At 38.2% G+C, this 25,518-nt stretch overlaps 2 protein-coding genes across 2 annotated transcripts in view; one reads left to right on the top strand and one right to left on the bottom strand.

The window, feature by feature from the left end:
- Positions 1-25,518, top strand: part of TMA16 (translation machinery associated 16 homolog) — a 117,357-nt gene that overhangs the window by 74,087 nt on the left and 17,752 nt on the right. The gene's annotated exons all lie outside the window — the stretch shown is intronic.
- The window catches only part of MARCHF1 (membrane associated ring-CH-type finger 1), a 478,951-nt gene continuing 458,719 nt past the window's right edge, over positions 5,287-25,518 (bottom strand). The window contains 1 exon segment of the mRNA XM_078149031.1: positions 5,287-5,798. Within this exon segment, the coding sequence (XP_078005157.1) occupies positions 5,500-5,798 (299 nt within the window). The 3' untranslated portion in view covers positions 5,287-5,499.

The following is a 25,518-nucleotide window of genomic DNA, read 5'->3' as shown; positions in this document are numbered from 1 at the left end:
GCTTGCATTAGCACAGTATCTTAAGGTTGATTTTCCTCACAACAACCAAATTCTCCCCACTGTATAGATGAGGAAACAGAACCTGAGGTTAAATGATTTGTCCAGAGTCTCAAAGCTTCTAAGTTGAAGGAAAGGCAGGAATTGATTCCAAATTCCCATTTGATAACTGAAACTGCAAATTAGTCTTTACACATGAGGCAGCACTTTAGACTGAAGAGCATATAGATCAGAAGACTTATAACTTTGAGGACAGAGGATGACAGTGGGTAAAGAAATATTTCCTGCCCCCCCCCCGGATGATTATCAGCATTTTTAAAAAAAGTATGTGTGAGTGTGGGAGAGAGGAGAGAGATAGTAGGAATAGTTGAAAAGCAGGGTCATTATTTTGATTATTCCCAGCTACAGTGGAATAGATTTCTAAAATTTTCTAAGGAAAAATTACAAAGAGACTACCACTCTTATCGGTGCTTGTTAGCTTACTTAAAACAGTGCTAATAAAGCTCTGACCATGTTTTTATTTTCTGCTTGAGACATAGTTTCACTGTTCTTCCATGGGCAAAAGCTGTTCCATTTCCACCCCACCAACCCTGTCCATTTTATAAATAAATGCCATTGATCAATTGATGACCAGGTTCAGGAGCAAAAACAGGCAATCTTCAGTGGTCAAACTCCACTTGCTGCAGTGCAGCCCCAAGGAAATGCAGAAACACCCCACAGGCCTCAGCACATGCCAGACACCAGCACTCAGAACCATGGAAGCTGCCAGACTCTCATTTCTTTTCTCTCTAGTATATCTCCTCTCCATTCAGGTAGATACTGCTCTAATACAGGTCCTCATTAGTTCTCACTTGAACAATCAGTATAACTGGTCTCAGTGTCTCAAGTCTCTCCCTACTCTAATCCATCTTCCACTGAGCTGCTAAGGTGATTTTCCTAAAGTGAATGTTTGACCATATTTGATTTTGAAGTTAGTAGTAAGCCACTGGAGTTGGAGATAAACATCCAATTCTCAATCCATTATATAGCTATAATGCATGAATCTAGCTTACTCAATTAATTGTTCCTACTTCTCCAGAGAAATGTCTTTTTTGTCTCTAGGCTCTAAACTAAATCTACATTTTATGAGAAAACATTCTTTCCTAGTACTAATAAGGACTTAATTTTTTAAGCCATTAAAAAATCCCCCAAAATCATATTTATTGGTACGATCTCAATAGCATGCTTATTTTATATACCTTTATTAATTTTTGTAGATTACTCAGGCATGCTTTCCCCAAATGCAGAAACTTTTCATGTTTTGAGTAAACTTTCAGGTTTTGAAATAAGAGAGTGGCTTGTGGTTAGCAAGTATTTTTATCACTGAAATTGTGTATTTGATTTTAAGTGATTTAGGCTATGACCTGACTCCCCAAATTCACCTCTCCCTTCCCTTTATACTGATTAATATAGTGTTTTTCCTCTACCTCTTGTACTCCTCTCTTTCTGGAAACCGATGTTCCACTGAGAGGAGCCCAAGGATTGCTCAAATGTTTCAGGTAAGAACATGTAGAAATGTGAACAAACAAATTTGATTAAATTAAGCAAAAAAATTTGAGAAAACTTTCACATGTTTGGGTCACTTTTTTAATATACAAACTTTCTTCCACAGATATTTTCTTGTCCTTCATTTTCTTACTTAATACACATTAGTTCACAAAACATTTAATTGTTTATGCAAGATAATTGGGTAAAACCAAAATAACACAAATGCCCAATCTCAAGAATTGCACACAACCAGAATATTCTTTTATTTGTGTAAGTGCAGTGTTCACTTTCAGAATGGGCTTTCTTCAGATGTGGAGGAAACACTGTAGCCCAAAATAACAGTACTTCCATTCAGTTTTGTGGGTATGTGAAATAGCACCATTGGGCTGATTTAAGAATAAAACTGCTTTCACCCTTCTTGGTTAAACTGTAAACCCTGAAGAATCATAATTTTAAAAAAAGTTAAAAGGTTTATTTCTCCCCCAAAATCTTAACTTTAGAGAATCAAGAAAAAATAAAATTAATGTCAATATAGACAACTGAAATAATCCATGTTTTGTAAGTCAGCGTTATTTCCTCCTAATATTTTCCTCACTATAGTGAGCTCATTTCCCCAACCAAACAAAATATAGACAGTTGTAGGTACTTAAGGCACCTTTTGCAAAAACAAAACAAATTAAAAAATCACAAGTGTTTGCAGAAGGTGGCTATGTGACCAATGCTGTTTATCTATCTGGAGTTCTAACTATATGTTGTTAAAGTGCATTTTAGACTGAGTTAGTCCTGGAGCCTTCTTAAAGATAAATCATTTAGATTCTTTCCTTCAGCAGCCTTTATCTTCTTCCCTCTTCCCCCCCCCCCATCTCCCTTCTTCCACTCTATTCTCCCCACTGTCTGTGTGTTTTTCTGTTACATTGCATGAATTAACTTTTAGGCTCCACAGCTTTTTGGAGGTTCATTCTTGTTACTAAATTCATGATCCAGAATCTCATAGAAAGAAAAGAGTCATCCATTTAATTTTTCTATTATATGCATTAGTGGTACAACTCTATGGGTTTATATGATTAATAAGATCCAAAATGATTATTTCCCAACTGAAAGGAATCAGGGTTTTGAATGAGATCTGATAGCTGGTTATTTCAGTTTAGTTGCATTTTACTTTATATCCATATAAATACATGAACTTTTTTAAATGCTCCTTGCTAGGACTATATATATATATATATATATGCAATATTATTTTCAGTCTCCAGAACTATTGAGTGCAGAAAAGAGTGGAACCCTCCATTGGAAGGGCTATATGCATCATTGCCATATAAAATACAAAAAAATAAACTTTTAACACTAGATGCTTAATTTAAGTAGTTCTTTCAGACTGAAAGATGATTAGAGATTGCATGACAATTGCACAAAGAATCTGAATCAGAAATACTTTGGAGGTTAAGGAAAGTGCAGCATAGAGAGAACAAAATTATTGGGTTACCACCTTTTGCTATGTTTTCTTGGTACAGTAACTTTAAATCCAATCAAGTTTGTTAACAACTTGCCATCTTTTTCCTATTAAGATACTACTCAGTGCCCTCTCTCCCCACTTTGGGAATCATTTTCTTAGCATTAAGCATAGCCCCCAATCAATGAGACCTCATTTTACTGCCTTGACTGACCACCATGGTATATAGATTGTGCATATGTCTGTGATGGTTAAGTTTGTAAAGAGATTGCTTTAAATTTGTTTGGGGTGGTTATTACATAAATAATCTGTGCCCTATAGGTGAAAACAGTGATATTCAAAATGTTTTTCAGGTGAAATATTTTTCTGGAAATGTCTTTTATCATTGTTAATCTGTTTGAAAAAAAATGGACTATTTTATATAAAGCCCAAGAAAACAAGTTAGAAAATTGAAGCAAGATTAATTAATACTCTTGTGCGAAACCCACAGTTAAGCCTCTCAAAGCTAGTGTTAAAGTCATGGATTCACCTTAAAGCTTTGGATCAGAAATTTTGGAGTAACTTAATTACAAGATTTTAGTTATTTAAAGGCTTAGGATTTTTAAAAATGCAATGGATCATGTTTGTGTCTGTCCATAGTTGGTGCATTTCATTTCCACCCATATTATTTTATCTGCTTGCTTCCTCATCTCATACCCTCCACACCACCTTGCAGAGCAATGATTTATACGAACTTGGTCCTGTGACAATTGGAAAACCATTACATTTTGCTGCTGTGTATATACATGAATACATTAAAAAAAAGTGACAAATCATCATACTTAGTATTTCTAAAAATTGGGATTGTTTGGACTCTGGAGATAGCTACTACCAGTTAACATTGTCCATCTCCTCCCTGGAAGGGGTTTTGTTTTCCTCTTCCTGTGACAAAATTCGTGAACCACAAGAGCACAGAAGAGACTCAAGAAATTACAAATTGCATCAGCATGATAACCAGACTTGTGCAAACCATGCACTGATTCTTATGGCCACCATGGCTATCTTGCCACAATAATAAATATGACAATTAACAAAAGCAAATCACATACCTTTTTTTTTTATGTAGGACATCTTTCTTTGATCACACCATTGTACCTATGATCAGTAGTCTAGCTCACTGCAATGTCATTCACACTATAGTTTTACATGAATATGCAAAGAACATTATAACAACTGAGCTGGCAAGCCTGCCGAGCTCCATTTTCTCAGAGTGGGATTCACCAAAACCAACAGAGCAAAGCAAGAGACACTGGTCTTTTAAAAGGGTCTAGATGTTCTGTCATCACTGCCCTAACAATTTCTTATTTGGGCACTACTTAATAGACAATATAAAGCCTCATAATTTTAGGCTTTTAGATGTAGAATCAAAAGCAACTTTAAATTGGATTTTCTACTCCCAGATGCTTAAGAGAAGCAGAAGTTGGTTATTTCTGCCCCTTTATATAATACTGCAACTTGCATTTGGTTTTTAACCTGTTGAGGGATAGCACTTTTCCTTAACCATTCAAGCAGGGTACTTGGATAGAACTAAATTTAATGCTTTGTAAGAATTTTATGCTTGTGAATCCTTTTAATACAATAAGCAGTGAAGCTTCTGTTTTAAAAAATATTCAGACACTGTATTGAAATCCAAGGCATAGTCATCTCTGTTTTTGGTGGCAGCAGAGAAGACATAGAACCAAGTAGTTGGCTTGGAATTTTGTTTGGCATTTGCATGAAAGATAAAACAAAAAAATATTTTAAACTCTGTTCTTCATAAATATTTGAATATCATTTCTCAAAAATGTTTCATTGTATACAGTTGAATGTGCATTGCATCTGTTTCTAACTCATGCAGCTGTCAAAACGATCAGGCTCCAGGGTAGCCGTAAAAATCTATTTACTGTTAAAGTGTGAAGTCTCATAAAAATATGCATCCTTTATAGAACTATAGAATTTTACTAATGGAAGGGACCTTAGAAATCATGTAGCCCATCCTCATTTAAAGTCTTTTCCTGATTTGATTTAGGACTAATGCAAGCAACTTTTAAGATTTTGAGCCAGATGTGTTTGCTATTCCCCGTCAGTTTTGAAGATGAAATCTTTGTCAGAAAAGACCCTAGAAGTAAAAATACACATTGAAATTCAAGTCTTCATTCTTCCCCCACTTTCCTCTCGATACTGTGACCAGTGAGGATTTATGTTAAAAGCGCACCTTGCCACAAAGAGCTTGCATTGTCTTTCAGAAAGGATTCTTATAACAGTCTTTATACATATGTGTCCACATCTTCTCCCCCCCCCCCCCGCCCAGCTTTGTGGGATCCTGGTCATTTGCTGTACTTGTCCCATTTCATCTGATGCAGTTTTCTTTTGTTTTGTTGGAAGGTAGGTAAGGAGCTGGTAGCTAGGGTTAGGGTGGGGAAACAATGCAAGATCACTTCTGCTCTCTAGTCACTGAGGGCTAGAAAGCATTTCAGACTCTGGTAAAACAAGGTCAGCTGGTTCCATCAGACTGGTATGACTTCTGGGGTTCCACCCTCTGTGGTCAGCAGTACATTTGTACCCATTTGTGACACGGGCACTACTACGGCATCCTTGATGTCTGTGGTCACATGACAGGGGAGGTTCTTTTCCAACTTTTTGGCAGTGTCGGGGCAGTTCTGCACAAAGATCACACGGTTGTAGGCCTTCAGCCTGCGCCACAGCTGCACATAGACTTTGCACTGTACGTACATGAAGACAAGGCCTCCTGTAAAGCCAATGGCCACCACAACCAGTTTTGTCCAGAATGGCCATTCGAGGACACCTTTCAAATAAGAAAAAAAAATCAGTCTCTGTAATTCAAATCGCCTTTCCTACCTGACAAATGATGCCATGACGAAAGGATACATTGTTGTTGTTATAACCAGACATGATGAAAATTAGCATACTAGAGTACCTTCTTTTCCAAAACCCCCATGTGATTCACCTAATACTGATGTTGGAAATTCCTGCCAGTGATACATAACTAGCAAAGTTTTATCACAGACCATAATGAAAGTGCCTGCCTTCGAAGGAGCTTATATTTTACCAAAGGCATACAGAGGTATCCAGGTAAGTAAATACAAAATAAGTTTTAGTTGGGAAGTGCTAACAACTGGATGGGGAAGAAGTTGGTGTGGAAGGATTTTGTGTAGAAGGTGATACATAAGCTCACCCTTGAAGCTAACTAGGGATTCAAAGAGGTGGACATAATAAGAGGGAAAATAGTCCATTCATGGATACAGAAGCAAGAAATGGAGTGTTATATATGGAGACATATCACAGACTACATATGTTACATATGTAGTTTGGTTAAAATATGGAGTATATGAAGGAAATAAATCTGGGAAAAAAAGCCAGATTGTGATGGGCTTTAAATGCTAAACAGAAGAGTTTTTTATCTTATAAGTAGTAGGGAACTACTGAAATTTCTTGAGCAGAAGAGTGGCATGATCAGACCTGTACTGTATCAATTTGTCATCTGTGTAGAGGATGTATTGGAGAGTGGAAAGACTGAAAATGAGACTAATAGGTGATAACAAATATAGACAAAGATAAGAATAGGTCAGCAAATTTTTGTATGTGTTTGGGTGTGAAGGCAGAGTGAAAGAGACTCATGGTTGAAAATCTGAGTGACTAAAATGATAGAAGTATCTTCAGGAGACATAGGGGAAAGGAGAAAGAGTGGGTAAGTTGAAGGGTTCTGTTGTGAACATGTTGAGTTGCCTACTGGATATCCAAATGGAGGTGTCCAGTGGACATTTGATGATGTGGGACAGGAACCCAGGAGAGAGATGAGGGTTAGATGATAGGCATAGAGATGAACCCACCGGAATTTTTAAGCTGAGGACCCAGGACAGAGCCCTTGATACACATTTGATGTATGTGGACCTTAGGAGGAAGCTCCTGGCAGGCAAGGACTGTCCTTTTTGCATCTACAATGCTTGGTATGTAGTGGGCTTAGTAAATGTTGGTTGATTAGATAGTATCCAACAGAAGGTGGAGGAGGGTGGACATTAGTATTGGCCTCCTCCAGGTCTTCTCACTTACAAGATTGGAGGAGTAGGTGGTTGAAAGCATACGCATAGAAACCTAGATCTTATTCTGTTATCACTTACTAGATTCAGGTTCTATTGTATCAAACTGCTTCAACCGTCCCTCCCCTCTAACCTCTCTACTCTTTTTCTGGATGTAGATGAATGAAAATTATTTGGAATTTAGATTTTAGAATCTTAGCATTTCCTCACCCTGGCTATTTGGAAAGCCTATCCTTTGGATAGGAGTACTAGTACTAATAGATGATGTTAAAAATGATTTCTTTGGTAATATGCGTCTTGGAAACTCAGAGCTCCCCCCTCCCTGCCAGCCTTCTGACCAAAGTTCTTCAGAAGGAGATCTCTGATAATGAGATTGCATTGTATCTTTTTATCTTGGTCAAACTCCACCTCAGGCCTGAATTGATTTTATCCTACTCAGGTTTAGGTAGAGACAGACTTCCAAGACTGGGGCAGGGTGATAGGGGCCCCTGTGGACTGAGTGATCTAAGTAACCCACCCACCTCCTAGGACGTTGACCAGTCATGGTTGATTGTCACCCCTTTGGGAACACCTTTGAAGGGTTAATAATAATGCTGTACCACTAAATCCCAAGCTGAGCCAATTCTGAACTAAGGGGGGGCCTAGTTTTGGACTGAACTCCCAAGCAATACATGTTAAGCTACTTTAAGAAATTAAACTGTGGTCACATATGCCCCAATTTCATTAGTTTCTTAAAGCAGACTGTTTCAAATTAGGGCTTGTGGGGTTCATGGTGTAGAATATGTAGATATTGCATCTGAATATGGATTAACATCAAAAGGGGTCCCAACTATGGGCTGGGGAGTGGGAGATGTAATTAGGGGTCAGAGACTCACTAGGGGAAATTAGGCACTTCAGATAGGCTGTAACTTCTGCAGAACCCAGCAAATGGGGAAATGGGAAGGAAGTTCGAATGAGGAATAGGGAATAAAAAGGTGTGCATTTGCTGACAAGTGCTCTTTCACATGCGTGGTCTCACACTGGGACTTCCCAGGTTGTTAATAAAACTTCTTCGTGATTCAACAATGGCTTCATGGAATTTGTGATATTGATATAACAATAGGATTCAGGGTTTACAACGAGCATCATAGGTAGAACTTTTAAGATTAAAATTTTACGCAGCATTCAATTCCATTTATTCTAATTCTGTGTAATCTCCATGTGTACTGAGGGCTAAATAGAAATGAATTAGGATATGACATATACACAGGAGTACAAAGTACTGTTGGATGAGAGAGGACTTGATATTTCACCTGCATCTTTAGGAGGGGAATGAGTTTTCTTTCCACTTTTGTCCTTTCCTATTCATTTTCCTCTCAAAATACTTTATACTGAACTGTTTACAAGGTAAATTATTTTTTTCTGAGAGGGTCTGGGGACTTGCTGCATTTGAGGATGTGTTGAAATTGGACCTCAGGCACTTAACAGCTGTGTGTTTGGGTACATAACTTACGTCCTTCAGTTTCCTTTTCTAGGGAGATAATATCTGACTGTCTACCTTGAAGAGTTGGGAGCCAAGTGCTTTGGAAACAAAGCACCAGAGAAATGAGATTTACTGTTATTCTGATTCAACTGGCCATACCCCTGATGTAGAAGTGCTTTTCAGTAAATATATTTGTCACTAAAGTCATAAGACTAGTTCAGACTGATATGATAGGAAGTATGAAAAACGGATAAAATCAATTAAAGGTCTGACTGTGTGATGTACAAACATCATCCACACACAGTTTATTTTAACACTCATCCGGCAGTCAGATTTCTGGAAAGGAAAGGTAAATGCTTTATAGTAAAGATAATAGCTGTCAGGAAGCCCATTTTTGATATCATAAAAGAGAAATGGACCCAACTTGAGTTTCCAGGTGATATATAGCCTGTTAACATCTTAGTATTGTGTGAAAAATGAAAAGTTGGAACAATAACAAGCTAGATTATGTAATTTCCTCTGGTAATCAATAGCAGCAATGAAACACATCGAGCAACAATTAGTTGCATTCTAGGACCATGTAGTATAGGGGCAGAGACTCTGAGGGCATCTGTGCAGATGATTGCTAGATTTCTAGGTGACAGGTAATGAGCACTTGAACTAAGGTGGCAGGTATGTGAGTACAGAGAAGGATACATGTATATGGAGAGAGGAGAGTGAGGAGTTGGGTTATAAACCATTCCATGGTTACAAACCTGGCAGCTGGAAGAATGGTGGTGACTTGGGTGGAAATTAGGAAAGAGGAACAACAGGAGGAAAGATAATGAGTTTTGTTTTGGACATGTTGGGTTTAGCATGCCTCCAGAGCATCTAGTTTAAAATGCTCAGTGGGCAACTGGTAATGCAGATTGCAGTGCATGGAAGAAATGGGGGCTAGATACAAAGATCTGTGAATCTTTGGCATCACGGAAGCTGTGAAAACCCAGGTGATGAATTTGTGGTAGATGCAGAACATGGTTTTAGAAGTTCTAGCAGAACTCTGGCTTGGATTAGGAAAAGATTAGGGTTGTTGCTTGGGCTGTGAATTAACAGGTGAAACATCTGAAGAACAAAGCGGAAAGGGATTCAGAGATGAAGCATTGTTGAAAAGGTTAACCATTCTGACTACGAATGAAAGGCTAGCACCAGAGGAATGGTTTAAGAGAATGGGAAAGAATCCAGGAACTGGGGGTGAAGAGCATGTCCAGGAGAAATTAGGTGGTAGTAGAGGTAGGGGACAGGATCTTGACATTAAAAAAAATGTGTTGTGAGGTCTGAAATAGGAGCTGTCAGAGATTGTAATTGGAATTGAGGACACTGCTTAACTGAAAAGCCACATCTCAGAGCTAGTGAAGGGCAAAATTAGAGTAAAACTCCAGTTTCTTAACTTTCAGTCAAGTTTCTTGCACTGCTCAACGTTCTGCTTCTGCCTTTAATACTTTCATAAACAAGATCCAAATGAATGGATTTGCTAATTGTTTTTGCCTGTTTCAGACCTCAAACTTTTTTTCCCCCTTTAGCTCCTTAGTCATTTAAATAGAGCTAACTAATCCATATTGTGTTGTGAAGCAAAAAGCGTTTTGCAGGTTAAAAACACTCTATAACAACAGCAGGGTGGTAGTGATGATAACTCACTGTCCCTTGGTGCTAGTCAGAGTAATGAAGTGGCTAGGCTACAATGGCATGGCATTTCTGGCTTTCTCATGTTGTATTGAATAGTAGATGTTTAAATTGCATGCAATTCTAGAAAAGGTACATGTCATTAATTAGTTCTAAAAAGTTTATGGTTGGAAAAAGTCTCAAACCTGTCAGTAAATTCCAAGAAAGAGATGACTATAACATCTGGGTCAGGGATGATAAATAGATCCACTTTAATTTGGAACTAAAACAAAAGAAATTTGAAATCAAACTACCAAACTAGAAATAGCTTTCTAAATTTACGTATTTATTTATTTGTTTTTTAACCTCCTAAAATGTTCAGCTGGAATCTTGCAAAAATTACTTTGCTTTTCTTCCACATGATAGCTCAGGGTCATAAGAACTGCCTAATCAGGTGAAATGTAATTATCTTATCAGATCTAATTCCAGATTTAATTACAGTTACATTCATACCAAAAGCAGATGAAGGTTTGTAATATCTCTTCACATCTAGGTATGCTAGTTTTTAGGTCTAATAATCTGGTTTTGATGGAATGTTGGGTGTGTTTGTATATTTATACAACTTTTCTTAATCAAGAAAATTGAGCTACAGGCATTTGTTTTAACTTAATAGACGGAAATTGCTTTGACTACCATAACATTTAAAATCGATGGGATTGCAATTAACCTGAATTTGGCCTGAGCAGTTAGGATAGGAAGCTGGTACCTGGGTCTTATGAGATTTTTAAGTCTGACTGTTCCTCATTCTCTGACTACATACCTTTAATTTGCCTGTTTTGAATGGAATATCAACAAGCTATACTTCAAGAAATAAGCTTACTTTAGGGTGGTGAGTTTTTCTGAAAAGCTAGTAAAATGCTCTGAGTCTTAAGGTATGGAGTACAGCTTGCAATTAAAAAAACCTTAACAGTTTTGATGTTTTATTTTTCTCTTTGGCATTCTTGGTCTGTTAGACATCATAGTGTTTCCTTCTGCATTTTGATCTAAAGCTTATTTATACAGCAGTTCTTAAGAACCTGGTTGCCATATTGCAAAGACAGTATTTTTCCTCCCATTATCTGTTTATAACTTGAATAACTCATAGTTTTTAGTGTCCTAAAAACCATCCCCAATGTCAGTATAAAGGGCACATCAAAATACTGATGAGTTTAATTTTCAGAAGTGGTTCAGTGTCGGCTTGGAAGAGTATCGCTTCTGCAGTAAAAGCTGGTTTCTCTGGCATTATTTCAATTGAACCTCCATTAAATGACATGTCTGCACATTTGCAATATCATGATATCCAGTATGCCAACTCCTGACCCTGAATGAATCATCAGAGAAAGATTTCACTGTGTCCAGTAGACCTTTAAGTGAATTTCATTCTACTTTAATTCTTTGGAAATGGGTAATAAATGGATGGCCTGAATGCTAATTCTCAATTAACAAGAATATCTGATTTAACCTTTTTCTTAACAATCAGCACATAGTTGGTGTTCAATAAATATTTATTAACTAATATAATACTACTTTTCTTTAAATGTGTTAACTATTTTCTTATTTCCCCCATTTTATAGCATACTTAACACACTCTATAGCTAGATTTCTTCCTCACTATGAGATTTAAAGACAGTCCTGGTGTCTAAATTCTTAAAGTTGTGATAACTGCCTTATATATCATATTGGAGTAGTAAATAGAAAAAAGAAGAGGGACACTTTTTTCCAATAAAAATCTCAAGCTTCAAGTATAATACTTATTCTCGTTAAATTTTAATTGTAAAAATTATTGGCTTCTTATAAGACTGAATTGAATTATAGCTACCATGCCCTCTCTTTTTGCTAATACTGTGAGTTAGACCATATCATCTCCCCCCACCCAAAAAAAAAAGAAGGCTTCAGTTCCAGGGATGGGTTGAAAATATATTGCTATAACTGTGATAGAAAAATAAAAAGCATCAATCTAACTTTTTTGTGTGTGTGTATGACTTTAAATGCCAAAATGAGTCAGACTTTATATTTAATCCTGTAGGCAAAAGGGAGCCACTGTAGCTTCTTAAGGGGGTGACATGTTTAGACTTGAGCTTGTGAGGTGGAGAGAAGAAAACTAGAATATCAGAGTTTAATTGGGATGCTGTTGCAGTAGTCCAAGTGAAAAACAATGATACTGTGGAGTGAAGCTAGGGTGGAGGGATGCTATTATGGTCTAGCTGTGGGGAAAGTAATGAGGAGAGAGAGAAGGGTTGAGGTTGTATACCTATGTGACTGGAGGGATGGTGGCAATGTCTATAGGGAAGTGTGGGCTTAATTGTGCCCTACTGCTGTTATGGAGAGACCAAATATTCCTATACACTGCAGATGCTTTCAGTAGACAAAGGCAAAAATGGTCTAGAGGAGATTGCGCCATTACAGCCTGTGTGTTGTGTCTGTCTGCAGTTTTGAAAAATCATTTAAAATTTGAAAGCTGCTATTCTTGATTAATTGCTTTATACCATCAGTCCAACTTTCTTTTAATTTTGATCTGCCTGGCAGTCAGCTCAACTAATGGATTCAGTGTATTTTTCTTAATGGACAGAATGTTCTCTGGCCTATATGGAACCTGGGAAGTATTTAAGTCACCCCTCCCCCCATACTAATGGTAGTTGTTTCAGATGTCTTCTTTCTTTTAAAGTGAACAATCAGTAACTCTCATTGAACAGACTCCTTTGAAATCAAGAATAAAATAGATATATGTTTTAGCTTTGTTTTTTCCCCCCGTGATGCTCTCACCAAACCAGAGAGTCACATAATGTTAAAGCCGGAAAGGAATCCATTGAGAACCTCCAGCCCTACAAACCCATTTTACAGATGAAGAAACTGAAGCCCATTGAGATGAAAACTTCAGGTACAGTTAGGTAGGGTAACATATAAAGTTCCTGGAATTGGAGTCAGAATGACCTGAATTCAAATGCTGCCTCAGACACTTATTAGCTATGGGAGTCTAGGAAAGTCATTGACTTAATTTCTTCCAACTTTAAAATGAGGATAATAATAGCACTGCCCCTCTAGCCCCACCCCAGATTTGTGAGGATAAAATGAGATCATGTATTAAATGCTTAAAGCAATATGTAAATGTTAAATATTATTTACTGCAACTTTTGTTAACATTGGCTTTCCACCTATTGTACTAATTTTGTAATATTTTTAAGGGAATTGTGGTTTTCAAAGAAAGCTGTTGAGGCACAGTTAAGAACTGGTTATATTCCTAAAATGAGAAGAACCTTAAATTTTGGAATATGATTTCACATTTTTCAGTCCATTCTTTATGTACACAGAATGATTTTTAACTTTTAAAATTGGTTTAATTCTTCCTTTTGCTTAGGAGAGTACATGTTCCTTAGATTTGGGAAGAAGAAAAACCTCCTTCATTCCTATATGTTGGAGGATTTTTCCCTTTGGCCACCTCAACCTCAGAGAGCCACATTCTAGCTGGGCAGAAGTAGTCACAGGTTTCAGAGCTAGAGGAGATTCTAACATCTAACCCCTGTATTTTACAGATTAGCAAACTGGGCCTCAGAAAAGTCGAATGACTTGCCCATTATCACAGAGGTAGCTGAGGCAGGAATTGAACCCTGGTCTTTTGGCTACAAAACCAATGTTCTTTCTTCTACACCAAGGACTAGCATAAGGCAACTTTATATGATTCAAAGAACATAGGACTGGAGAATCAGAAGACCTGAATCAAATCCTAGCTTAGTCACTTAGTAAATTGTGTGACCATGGCCAGCTTATTCAGACATGATTAGTGTCATCATGAGAAAGGTAAGGACTGGACACTGGGGCTGGAGGTTAGAGGAGAGAAAAGAATTCAATATGGTGGATGCACAAAGTACAGGGAGTAATGTAAAGTTAGAAAGGTAGGATAACCCCACATTTTGGAAAATTTTAACTCCAGGCAAAGAGGAGAAAGTCTGGAAAGAAGACTTATCCTGGAATCAGAAGATCTGGGTTCAAACCTCATTTCTAATGCTTCTTATGAACTTTGGTGTCTTCCATGGGCCTAGCTGACCTCCAATGTCCCTTCCAGCTCTCTATTGGTGATCATTTATCAAGAGGCAGCAATGCAGTGAAGATTCAAGCTATGTGTAGAGATAGTAAGTATGGCAAAGGCATAAAGATTGAATAGGGCAGAGAATGAAGCCAGGAGAATGCTATTGTGATAATGCAGGCTGGTAGTAATAAACCTTGAACTAAGGGTGATCGGAATGAGAAAAGACGGGAGAGCTAATACACAGGTATAATCAACAAGACTTTATGACTTCCATAAGAGGTAAAAAAGATAACATCAAACACTTAAAGTCCAAGGGAAGATTGATTTTAGGGGTGATGCAGCCTAATTAATTTGATAAACTACAATGACTCTTATCTAGTTATATATATCTCTCCATATTGCATGTCTTATTTTATCTGTATATTATATTTAATATGTACATATCCTATAGCTTACCCTTGGAACAATAGTCTTGTTTTAAGATAAGCACTATGTACCTTTTTTACTGCCTATGTTTCTTGATCTCATTGAAGTGACCATATCTTATGCCCAAATGGTGTAGATCCCACTTTTGTCCTATTTGACTCTTGTGTGTGTCTTCCTGTTTCCTAATTCACAAGGAATTCATCTTCTGTCTTCTGGTTACATATCATTTTCATCATGCTCTCTTCTGATTATATGTCATTTTCAATACTTAACTGGCCCACCCCTTTTTTCGAGTCATGTACCTCTCAGATGCTATCCTTTATGTGGTTCTCCTGCAATATTATTCTTGGTAATATCCATTTCCCCCTTGCCCTTAGGATAACCTGCCACTTGACTCCTTTGGAGTCTTACTTTTAAATTCCACAGGTTGTAGTCATACAGTGTCACCTGGAGAATCAATTTTTCAAAGGCAGTACAGCCTGCTCTCTTACTCAATTTTGGTCCAGTTTTTTCTCCATAGACGATGTCTAAGAAAAATATAGACACATTTGATGGACTAGGTTCATCCGAATCCCTATCATAATCTAGACAATAGTCATTTATCATCCACTTAGTTTTCCTAAGTGGCTAGTCAGGCTGAACTTTTGGGTGCTGATGGATCTCATTTGGATGGTGGTGCTGTTTCGTGGCTTGATGCCAACCGCTTTAATGTCATTCACAAAATGGAGTACGTGGAGGTCCTCATCATCTAAAAGGAATCCCTCTTTCCTCTGGGCATCTTCCATATTGGTGGCCAACACCTAAGAAGCATACTACTCATTTCCCATCTGATTTGAATAATCAGAGGATTGGTAAGTAGGCAGAGTTCTCTGTTACATTTTGAATCATGGCATGGTTGTTAATATTCATGGGAGGCATCTTATTGGATGACTATTTTGCTCTACTGAATCAAATAGTTTTTTGAAAACATTATTGATTTTTTTTTGTATAAAAAATGTTTAAAAATATTTCCCAAAGAGGTAATGATTTATGAATTACAAGTGGAGATATTTCTAGTGTCTTTTTTTTTAAAGAAAAGATAAAGAATGATTTTAGTAAATATTCTAAGAAGGCATAGACATACATAGGTTTTTTTTTTGGGGGGGGGAGTATCCAAACTTGTGATTTTATCAGTTTTGGGAATTTCCACTAAGGAAATTCCTGTGACTAATGGAAAGCTGTACTTGCTCGGTAGTTCATAGTTCTAGAAAGATGTATGAGTATGCTGGTAGTGGCTTATCCAGATCATTATGACTTTACAGTGAGTCTCTATTACATATTTGTCACATACATTAGTCTTTATATGTAAGACAGTCACATGGAGCAATAGGTGGTATTTTGAAAATAGACCTGTATTCCTTTGTGATGCATGAACAGTGATAATGCTGGGACAGCCTTGCTATCCACACCTATTCTCCTTATGATCAGTGATTTCCTCTTTTTTTAACCCATATAAATAATGCATCATAGCATTCCACCAGAATGCTTGAATTAGGGGAACTGAAGATAAAGGAGGAAGCACAATTGTTTCCAAAATTGGAATTTGGCAATATAGTATAATCTCAGATGTGCTCATGCTTCATGTAATATAAATTTAATTTTCTTTCATCACAGGAGAGAGAAAAGCATCTGGGGCATCATAAAATATTTAATCTAGGAGAAAAACAAGTCTAGCATGCATGAAGTAACAATTGTTGTTTGGTTTTTCATGTACACCTTGTCAGGACAGAACAAGGGACTCTTCTGTTTATACTCAACCCCATTTTGGGTTGAACAATTTACTTGCTTTCAAACTTTCTTGAAGGAGTTCAAGACTGATTCATTTTGAATTGTTTTGACTTTTAAATTACTCTGAAAATTTCACCATTCTTCAAAATTCCTTTTCAGCAAATCCAGTAAAAATTGTTATAGTATCAATATCAAGGATGGATTAAGCCAATAACAGCCATGCAAACACTGGTTGTGTGTGTCAATACATCAAAGAGCTGTGATTTTGTCGATATAGATCCTGCCTCCCTGAAACATATCATTACCACCCTTCTTTAGTAGGTAAACTTCATGAGTTCTTGTGGCTGGGGGAAAAAACCTTCATTTGAAAGCTAAAGCTAACCCTCTAAACTCAGCTAGGCTGGTTCTTAAGAGAACACACACTGTCCTTTGATGGGCTTCTACTTGAAACATTTACATCATGGTAGAAGGCATACTCTTTAAGTACCCAGGATCACCACTATGTGACAGTGAAGCGTTAGAAGAGGTCTTCAGTGGTGATAGCCTTGGGTTAAGTCAAATTTTTAACCCAGCTAGAAAATGTGAGCTGCAGTTTAAGTATTCTGTTTCTTAGTCTGAGGCCCATTACAAATCATTCAACAAATGCTACCAGGCACCAAGGGAGATACAGCGTGATAGCCACTGCTTTACTAGAATTTGTGATTCAGGAGTGAAGAAATAACAGGTAGAAATAACCAAAATGTGAAGTTGATTCTGGAAATACAATGCAGAGGGGTTAGGAAGTACCAAAATAGTTTGCAATCAGTGCGGTGCCAAGGTAAGAACTGCAGAGTCAGAAGACATAAACCACCTTGGGTAAGTTGTAACAGCCCTGGGTCTCAGTTTTCTCATCTGTAACATCAACGCAGAGTGTAGAAAAAGCTGTACTTGTTGCTTTAGCTTCTCTTCTCACTCACTCCCCACCCTCTGCAGTAGGCTTTCCAGTGTCCTCACTGGACTGAATCTATCCTCTCCAGAGTTGTCACTGGTCTCTCAACTGCCAAATCCAATAACCTTTCCCATACTACATGGTTGATCACCACTTTCTAGAGTATATACATCACAGCTTCTTTGGCTACTGTTCTTTCTCTTGTTTCTCCTACAGCACTGATTTCTCTTCTGTCTCCTTTGCTGGTTTGTCATATCATACCCCGTAATTGTGGATATATCCTATGGTTCTGTCCTGGTCTCCTTTTTTTCTTATGTCTTCCTGGTGACCTTATTACATCTCTATGCAGTTGATTCTCAGATGTATACATCCAATACTAGTCTCCTGATCCCTAGTCCTACATCACCAGCTACCCTTTGGACAGTTCAGACCATGCTCTGCATCAGTGGTGTCAAATTTGAAAGACTGAAAGGATCCCTGCAGGCTACCACATATTAATATCTGTGTTGTACTGTATTTTTATTTATTTTCTTAAATATTTCCCAGTTACATTTTAATTTGCTGCTTGGTAGTATTGCAGGCATTGTGTTTGACAGCTTGGCTTTACAAATACCTTAAACTCAACATGTCAAATCATTGGTCATTTATTAATTTATTAAGCACCAAAAGTGCCAAGCACTGCTAAGCACTGAGGGTATGGGAAAGGCAAAACAGTCTCTGCTTTCACAAGGAGCTCCCAGTCCAATGTTCAAAACAGAACTAATCTTTTCCCTAAAACTTGCCCTTCTTACAAACTTTTTTTCCCCCAGTCTCTCTGGTTCACTATCTTGCCCTTTTGTTTGGTTAATTTTACCACATGTAAGGTGCAGAAAAGGTGCTTACTTGAATTAGGGAAGGTAATTTCCTCATCTGGGAATTCTCAATCCTAATTCCCAAGTCTAGCCCCTATCACAAGAACTGTTTCACGGGCTTTAATATCTTATGGGGAGGGGAGTACAAAATGGAAACAGCTAAGCATATACATTATTATTTGAAGAAGAGGCACTAACTGTGGAGATCAAGAAGTACTTTGCATAGACAGTGGCACCTAAGCCAAGGAGGACAGGAGGAAAAGGTGTGCCTGACACTAAACATGGTCGAGAGCCTGTGCAAAGGTTTTGGGAAAGGATATGGAATATCCAACTCAGGAAACAGCAAGGCATTATTTGTCTGGAACTTAGAGGGCATGAAGATGAGAAATATGGCTTGATTGGTAAGCTGGAGCCAGATTTTTCAAGGGCTTTAAATGCCAGTATGACGAGTTTCTATTTTATCTTAGAGGCAGCTGGCAGCTCCTTGTGATTTTTGTGCAGGGGTGTGACATGATTGGACTTCGATTTCATGATGATTTAGGAGACAATAAACTACTCACTCAGTAATACTGTACCTCAGGAACCACATACTATGAGAAAGGTAAATTGAGGCCAAATTATGGAGCATTTAAAATGCTAGGCCACAGATCTTGAGCATTACTGTGATAGAGTAGCACAACCATCCCAGTCAGTTATAAGTTCAGATCTTGACTCTGATACGAACTATTTGTATAATCTTGTTCAAATTAAAGGACTTAGTTATGTTCTTCATTTTCTTTATCAGAAAAATGAATTCTAAATCCCATGATCCTAAGACTTCGTGCAGTAGCCAAGAAGGAACCATTGAAAGCTCTTGAGCAAGATATCAGAATTAATCTGGCAGTGGAATATACAAAATCAGTTGAGGAAAGGAAGAGTATGTAGTCTAGGGGAACATTTAGGAGACTGGTAATCTGTAGTCTGTAATCATAGAATTCTAGATTTGGTGAAAACCTTCGGAGATCACTCCTAACTCCATTTTACAAATCATGAAACTGAGGCCCCTAAAGGTAAAGTGACTTTCCCTGTATCACACTGCCAGCACAAGGGTCTTGTCATGACTAGCACCTGGAATTAATTGCTCTATCATGCCATACCACCTCTCCTTGCATTGCCATATTGGGAGGTAGAAACCTACATATAACCTAACCTGGTTCTTCTGGGATTGATAATGGACAAAACTGAACAATTGGATGTTGCTGACACTAATAGAGCACTGGACTTGGAATCAGAGGACAATGCAGCTTTGCTATTTTGGATCTCAGTTTCTTTCTCTGTAAAAGGAAGGTATTAGATAAAATGGCATCCATGATACCTTCTGCCTCCAAGTGCTGTGACTACTTCACATTGCTTGCCGTCAGTGTTCTGTCCGAGCTACAATACCAGTAATCTCCCACATTCACTAGGACATGGCCATCTCTGTGTATTGATACCACTACACACAGAATGAACCCCCTTTTTCCATTTTGTCTTTCAGAATTCTTCCTTTCAAGGTTCAGCTCCAGTATGTACTTTATTATGTACTCTTTCCTGTTTCTTAAAGCTGTTCTATCCCTCTTCAACATATAAAGCATTCTATCTGAATCTCTCCTTTTCTATCTTTACTGCTGATTTTGAACTTTGCTTAACTGTGTGCTGAAAAAGCAGCATGGGACGATAGAAAAGATGCTGGCTTTGGACAAATTTCTTACCCTCTCTAGACCTGTTTCCTCATTGCTGAAAGAATGTGGGTGCTGGGCTGGATCAGAGGTATCAGACATGCAGCCCATGTGCTGGCTACACTCTAGTGACCAGATTAAAATATACCTGGGAAGTAAAATAAATAAAAACACATTGTAGGTGGTTTTCGAAGTCAGTATGCAGCCCACAGAGATCCTTACGTAATGGTTTAGTGATCCCCGTTTCTATTTGACACCACTGTACCATATAACCTTCCAGCTCTAAATCTATGAGTTAATGATTCTTCATGTACCCTCAACAAAATATTGCATTTCTTGAAGGCAAGGATTATGTAATTATTTTTGTAATCCTGGTGCCTAGTCCCCTGATTTGCAAGTGCTTTATAAATGTTGAAGTAATTTGTATCCTATGTTCCTGAATGAAAATGGGAGGAAAGAGAAATCAAAGGTTCAATCCTTGAGAAGCCCCCCCTCTCCCTGCCAAAAACCCAAAAAAACCACCAACAAAAAAACCCTGTTGTTTTGACAAATAGCATCTACCTGTGTTCCTTTGTGTTTTTCACTCCTGGGCCTGAGATCTTTCCCTGTCTGACACTGTAAGTATAGGAAAGGCAGGTGCATCAGTGGCCTGCTAGGAATAATTCCTGTCTATCAAGAGTTTTAAAAACCTATGTAAAGTTTTCTGTGAATTGGGCAGACTTCCAGAGGCAGAAGGCTCAGTCTAAGCACCAGTGGCCACAGCCATGTGTGAAACCTGATAAGTGTTGTGCTTCTCATAGTAACAAGCCTTGGGCAATCATGGGAAGAGAAAAACCTCCCCTTGATATCATTTGTATGTGAGCAGGGGTTTGGGCTGAAACTACCCCTTTTCACAAACCTCTGATATAATTTGTCTACATGGAATTAGAGATTAAACATATGATAGGATAAAAACCTGGCTGCCTGAAATCCAATCAGGAAGCATTTTCTCTCAAACTGGATAGTAACTCATTGACAGCCAGTCAGGGGGTTCTTGTCTAGATGCACTGACCCCACTGCAGTAGGCAGAAGTGAATATTCTGAAACAAAGCTAATAGATCCAGAGAATAAAGGTTAGGCCTGGAAGCTAAAAAGCCCCCCCCCCCAAAAAAAAAAGAGCCATAAAATGGTGAACCCAAATTGGACACTAAAAAATACTGCCATCCACACTCATTTCATTATCCCCTAATGAAATTTTGCCTGTCACCAGGTAGAACTATACAGAGATCATGAAACATGGACCCTTTTTTCCCCAGTGGATATTGCTGAGAGGAATAAAGGAGGCCTAAATAGTAGATTAATCCTACAGAAGAGGTAGAGATGTCTAAGAAGTCAGTGAACAGGAGGATGGAGGAAGGTCTGGGGTACAGATTACCTACAATGTTCAGTGAGCTTATACCATCTATAATTGAATAGCAAGAAAACAAAACTTAAGCTAGACAGAAAAGGAGGGATGGGCCTTTCTTTCAATGAGAAAATGCCTTCTCTATCAGCAATTACAGACCTAGCATAATAGAACTTATATTCAGTTTTTAAACTCCAGAAAAGATTTGGCACCCAGCATGTGCCAAACACATTACAAGATCCCCAAATTCCTTGGAATTGGTAAAGGGAGACATAGTACATATAAAATAACCACCAGATGCAAACCTAAGTGGTCTTTCAGATGGGGAAGGAAACAGGAAAGACTTTCTGAAGGAGGTAGTGTTTGAGCTGGACTTCAAAAGGTGAAAAAGAATTTTATAGGTGTTTGGGTAAGGAAGTTCTGGACAAGTATAAGGATGAGTGAGTAAATTAAGTAAATTACTCACATGGGTGAGTAATAGATGAAAAAGCATTTATTAAGCATTAGGTTATTAGGTATCTGGCATTGTGCTGATTGACAGGAACCCAAATAAAAATGGCAAGCTCATGAGCTCTCATTTTTTTCCTTCAGTGAGAAACCATCACACAAGTTTTCTGTCTACCAGAAGTCCCTACTTTCAGGGAGTTGGCATTCTAAAGGTAGAGACTCCCTTATATATGGGAGAGTAGTAGCCTGAGAAGGTTGCTTTGGTTTGATGAGTAGAACAATAAGATAAGCAACTGAGACAGCTTTCTAGGAGCAATGGTTGTGATGATATGGTCATATTTTCCAGATTAAGAGTTAGACCATGCTTAGATTCAAGGCTGGCTAAATGACAAAAGCTCACCAACCAGGATAGCTCAGTATTTAAGGCTGCCAGGTGGTAAAAACATAGTATTTCAGGGACACCTTAACTGAAGTGTGGCAGGGAAGACAGAGAAGGCTGGGAAGATAGGCTGGGGCCAAGTTGTAGGAGGTCTTGAATTTTAAACTAAAAGGATTGAATTATTCATTGGAGTGACATGACAGAAAAAAGCCTGGAAATTATTAAGACTAGTTAGGCAGGTGGCTAGTAGGACAATGCTTGCCACATAGTAAGTGCTTAATAAATGCTTGTTGATTCATTGAAATTGCAGTTGTTCATGTATGTGGGAATAAGTGGCCCAGTAGCCTCTGCTAAGGTGGTGGCAGTGGGATTGGGAAGAGGGAACAGAAGAAAGAAATGTGGTGATGATGTATATATAATAGTCCTTTAAGGTATTTTCAAAGTGCTTCACACATGTTACCGTATTTAATCCTTAATAACCCTGTGAATTAGATATTTTCATCATCCTCATTTTAGAGATTAGCAAATTGATGTTGAGAGTGTTATAGCTAGTTCATATCTGAAGTCTTCCTTGGGTCTTCTTGACTCCAGGTTCAGCACTCTATCCACTGGTATGTTAAGCTGCCTTGGGAAAAGGAGGAATCAAAAGAATTAAGAGACTGAGCAAATGAATGGTGTTAACACTTAATGCATGTAAGAATGAGAAGCAGGTCTCAGGAAAACCAACTCAGTTTTGGACAACACTGAATTCAAGTTACTGATGGGATACAAGCCCAAAAGACAGCTCAGCAGAGATATCAGGTGGGAGATAAAAACTTGGAAGTTAACATGTAAATTAGTGATAGCTGAAGCCATGGGAGTCAATGCAGTAGGATTTAGCAAAGAAGACCAATAAGGACCTATGGAAAAGACAGGAAGTGCAACAAGAGGGAATGATGTTTCAGAAGCCAAGAGGGAAAATCCAGAAGGAGGAGGTGACCTACAGTCTCAAATGCTACCTTAAGGTTATTAGCCTAATTCAATTTAGTTCGTTTTAATGCCAGAAATATTCCTTGAAGTACTTACTTGCCTCCAGTGTGCAAAGGACAGCTGTGGGGATACAAAGATGAAGAAACTGACAGTCCCTAACCTCAACCTGAGCTCCTTTATTACCTTTATTCCTGGGAGAAAACCCTTGAAAAAATAAAAGCTTCCTCTGCACCTTCTTTCTCATATTTGGCAAGAGAAGAAAATTAAACATGGAGGCCATTAGTATGAGAGAAGTTACCCACATCCTGCTTAGGATGAATAGGTATTAAGATGTGCTCAACTGGATTCAGCTGAGGACCACATTATTATCTTTGGAATTTCTGGATTTAACCAGGCCTCCCTTTAGTCAGTGCGTGGACCAGTGAACCACAGGGCTTCTGTCTCAAAGGGCTGTGGAGAGATGATATTGGTTCTTTTCCTTTCCTCTCTTCATGGAGCATTTTTGGTATACTCACAACTGTATAAGATACACAAGAAAGGAGACAAAATGGTCATTACCCCTCAAAGATCTTGTAGGATGGGAAGAGAGGATCTAGTTATACAACAAGCAGGGAGTGGTTCCAAGATGGCTGGTTCACCAGCAAGCAGGTAATGTAGGCCCTTCAAACAAAACCAAAGTATTTGGAGAAGCCTATAAGGAGCTACTTAGGAATCATGATATAAATTCTTCCCAATTCATTTTATATATAATAAGCCTTTAGTGTTAGAAGGACTCTCATTTTACTGAAGAAGAAAAGTCCATATTACTAACAATTGGTTGAGACAGATCTGGAAACTAGGGCTTCTGAATTCAAGTCACCCAAGAATAACTATTTTTCCTAGGCCTAGAGGCTAATGAAGGATTTTCATCGCTATCTATACCTAAAGTTCATGTGGTGGGATTGGAAAGGTTCATTTTGTTCAGAGAATGATGAGAGCTCAACTAGCACTTACAAAAGGCTGCTGTCAGAGCTTTCAGCTCTGAAAGGAGCCACTTTCGTTCACTCAGCACCTACGTCAATGAGATTTTTTTTTTAATGCCTAGGATACAAGCTAGCATGTGTTGCTGCCACCAAGAGGGCAGATTCTGCTATATATTTTTTCTTTTTTTTACTTGCAGAAAAACAAGAGAGATAAATAAGCTAACAGTAAGAGTCTTTTTTTTGGGGGGTGGGGTAGATTTAATATTTTTTCTTCAGGATGGAAAGCTATCCTAGGTATGACAATTCTGGGTATACATTGAAAAGTCTCACCATGGAGTTCTTTGGGTAATTTTGACTTTTGGACTCACCCAAGCTTCCTGTCTGCTACCCCCATCCTAGTATCTGTTCATTCTGCAGCAGAAGCAGGCTTGGGAAGCCAAGAGAACTCCATCTTGGCTCAGTGCTACAGGGCACCTTCAGGAGCAAATACAAATGGAATGTCTTATAGAGGCCTTTTCTTGGCTCCCTTTTCTATCTCTTGGTGGCAGTTTATTACAAGACCTTTAAAAAAATGTAGAACTTCCCAAGTGCTACTAAGATTTTGGTTTTTGTAATTTCAGTGCAGCTGCAGTAAGGAACTATGGAATTGAAACACTCCATCAGGTTATATAAGAACAGCCTAAAAGGTAATAATGAAAGAGATACTGCTGTAAAGTTATTTCTTTCTTGCATTTAAAAAACAATAATATGGCTTTAATAGAATGTTCTTTTAAAATAAGACCCACTGTATGAAAAGCATCATGTACAGTGGAAATAATGCCAGTATTGGAGGATCTGGGTTCAGATTCCACTTCTAGTACCAACACTTGTGTGATCTTGGTTTTAACCTTTCTGAGGCCCAGGTTCTTTTTTGGAGAGTGTTGGACTATACTAGAGGATCTTTGCCAACTCTGTCAATCAGATGTCAATACATCTTTCTCAGGCACTGCCTAAACACTGGACAAATCACTGAACAAATCTAAGGCTTAGTTTGCACATCTATAAAATGGTAATAATAATAATGGTACCCACCTCCCTGGGTGGTTGTTATGAGGGTTAAATGACTGATGTATTTCAAATGCTAATATTATGTCCACTGGATCTAGAGCTGGAATCCACCCCAGAGATCTCTCCAGACTATGATAGTGTTGCCAGAACCCAAGGTCATCGACCTTTTTAAGTAGCAGGACTTAACCCCAAGTCCTCTTACTCCAAGTTCAGTGCCCTTCCCAGAGCTAAAACTAGAAGCAGGCAAGATAGGCAATCAAATCAGGCACATGTTACACAGTGATTCTCTTTCTGCCTCTTTCCTAGCTGTAAAGGAGCTGCAAAGAACTTTGGAGGCTCTGGGTTGGCTATGTCTGCATATGATGAAGAGTATGGTTCAGAAGGTATGAGACTATGACCTTTTCTGGACAAGTCTTACCTTCAAGGAGCTTACATTCTGTGGGGGGAT

Source organism: Phascolarctos cinereus, unplaced genomic scaffold (assembly GCF_003287225.1).
Source record: "Phascolarctos cinereus isolate Bilbo 61053 unplaced genomic scaffold, phaCin_HiC Scaffold_9;HRSCAF=440, whole genome shotgun sequence".
NCBI lineage: Eukaryota > Metazoa > Chordata > Mammalia > Diprotodontia > Phascolarctidae > Phascolarctos > Phascolarctos cinereus.
This window is presented reverse-complemented; position numbering and strand designations above follow the sequence as displayed.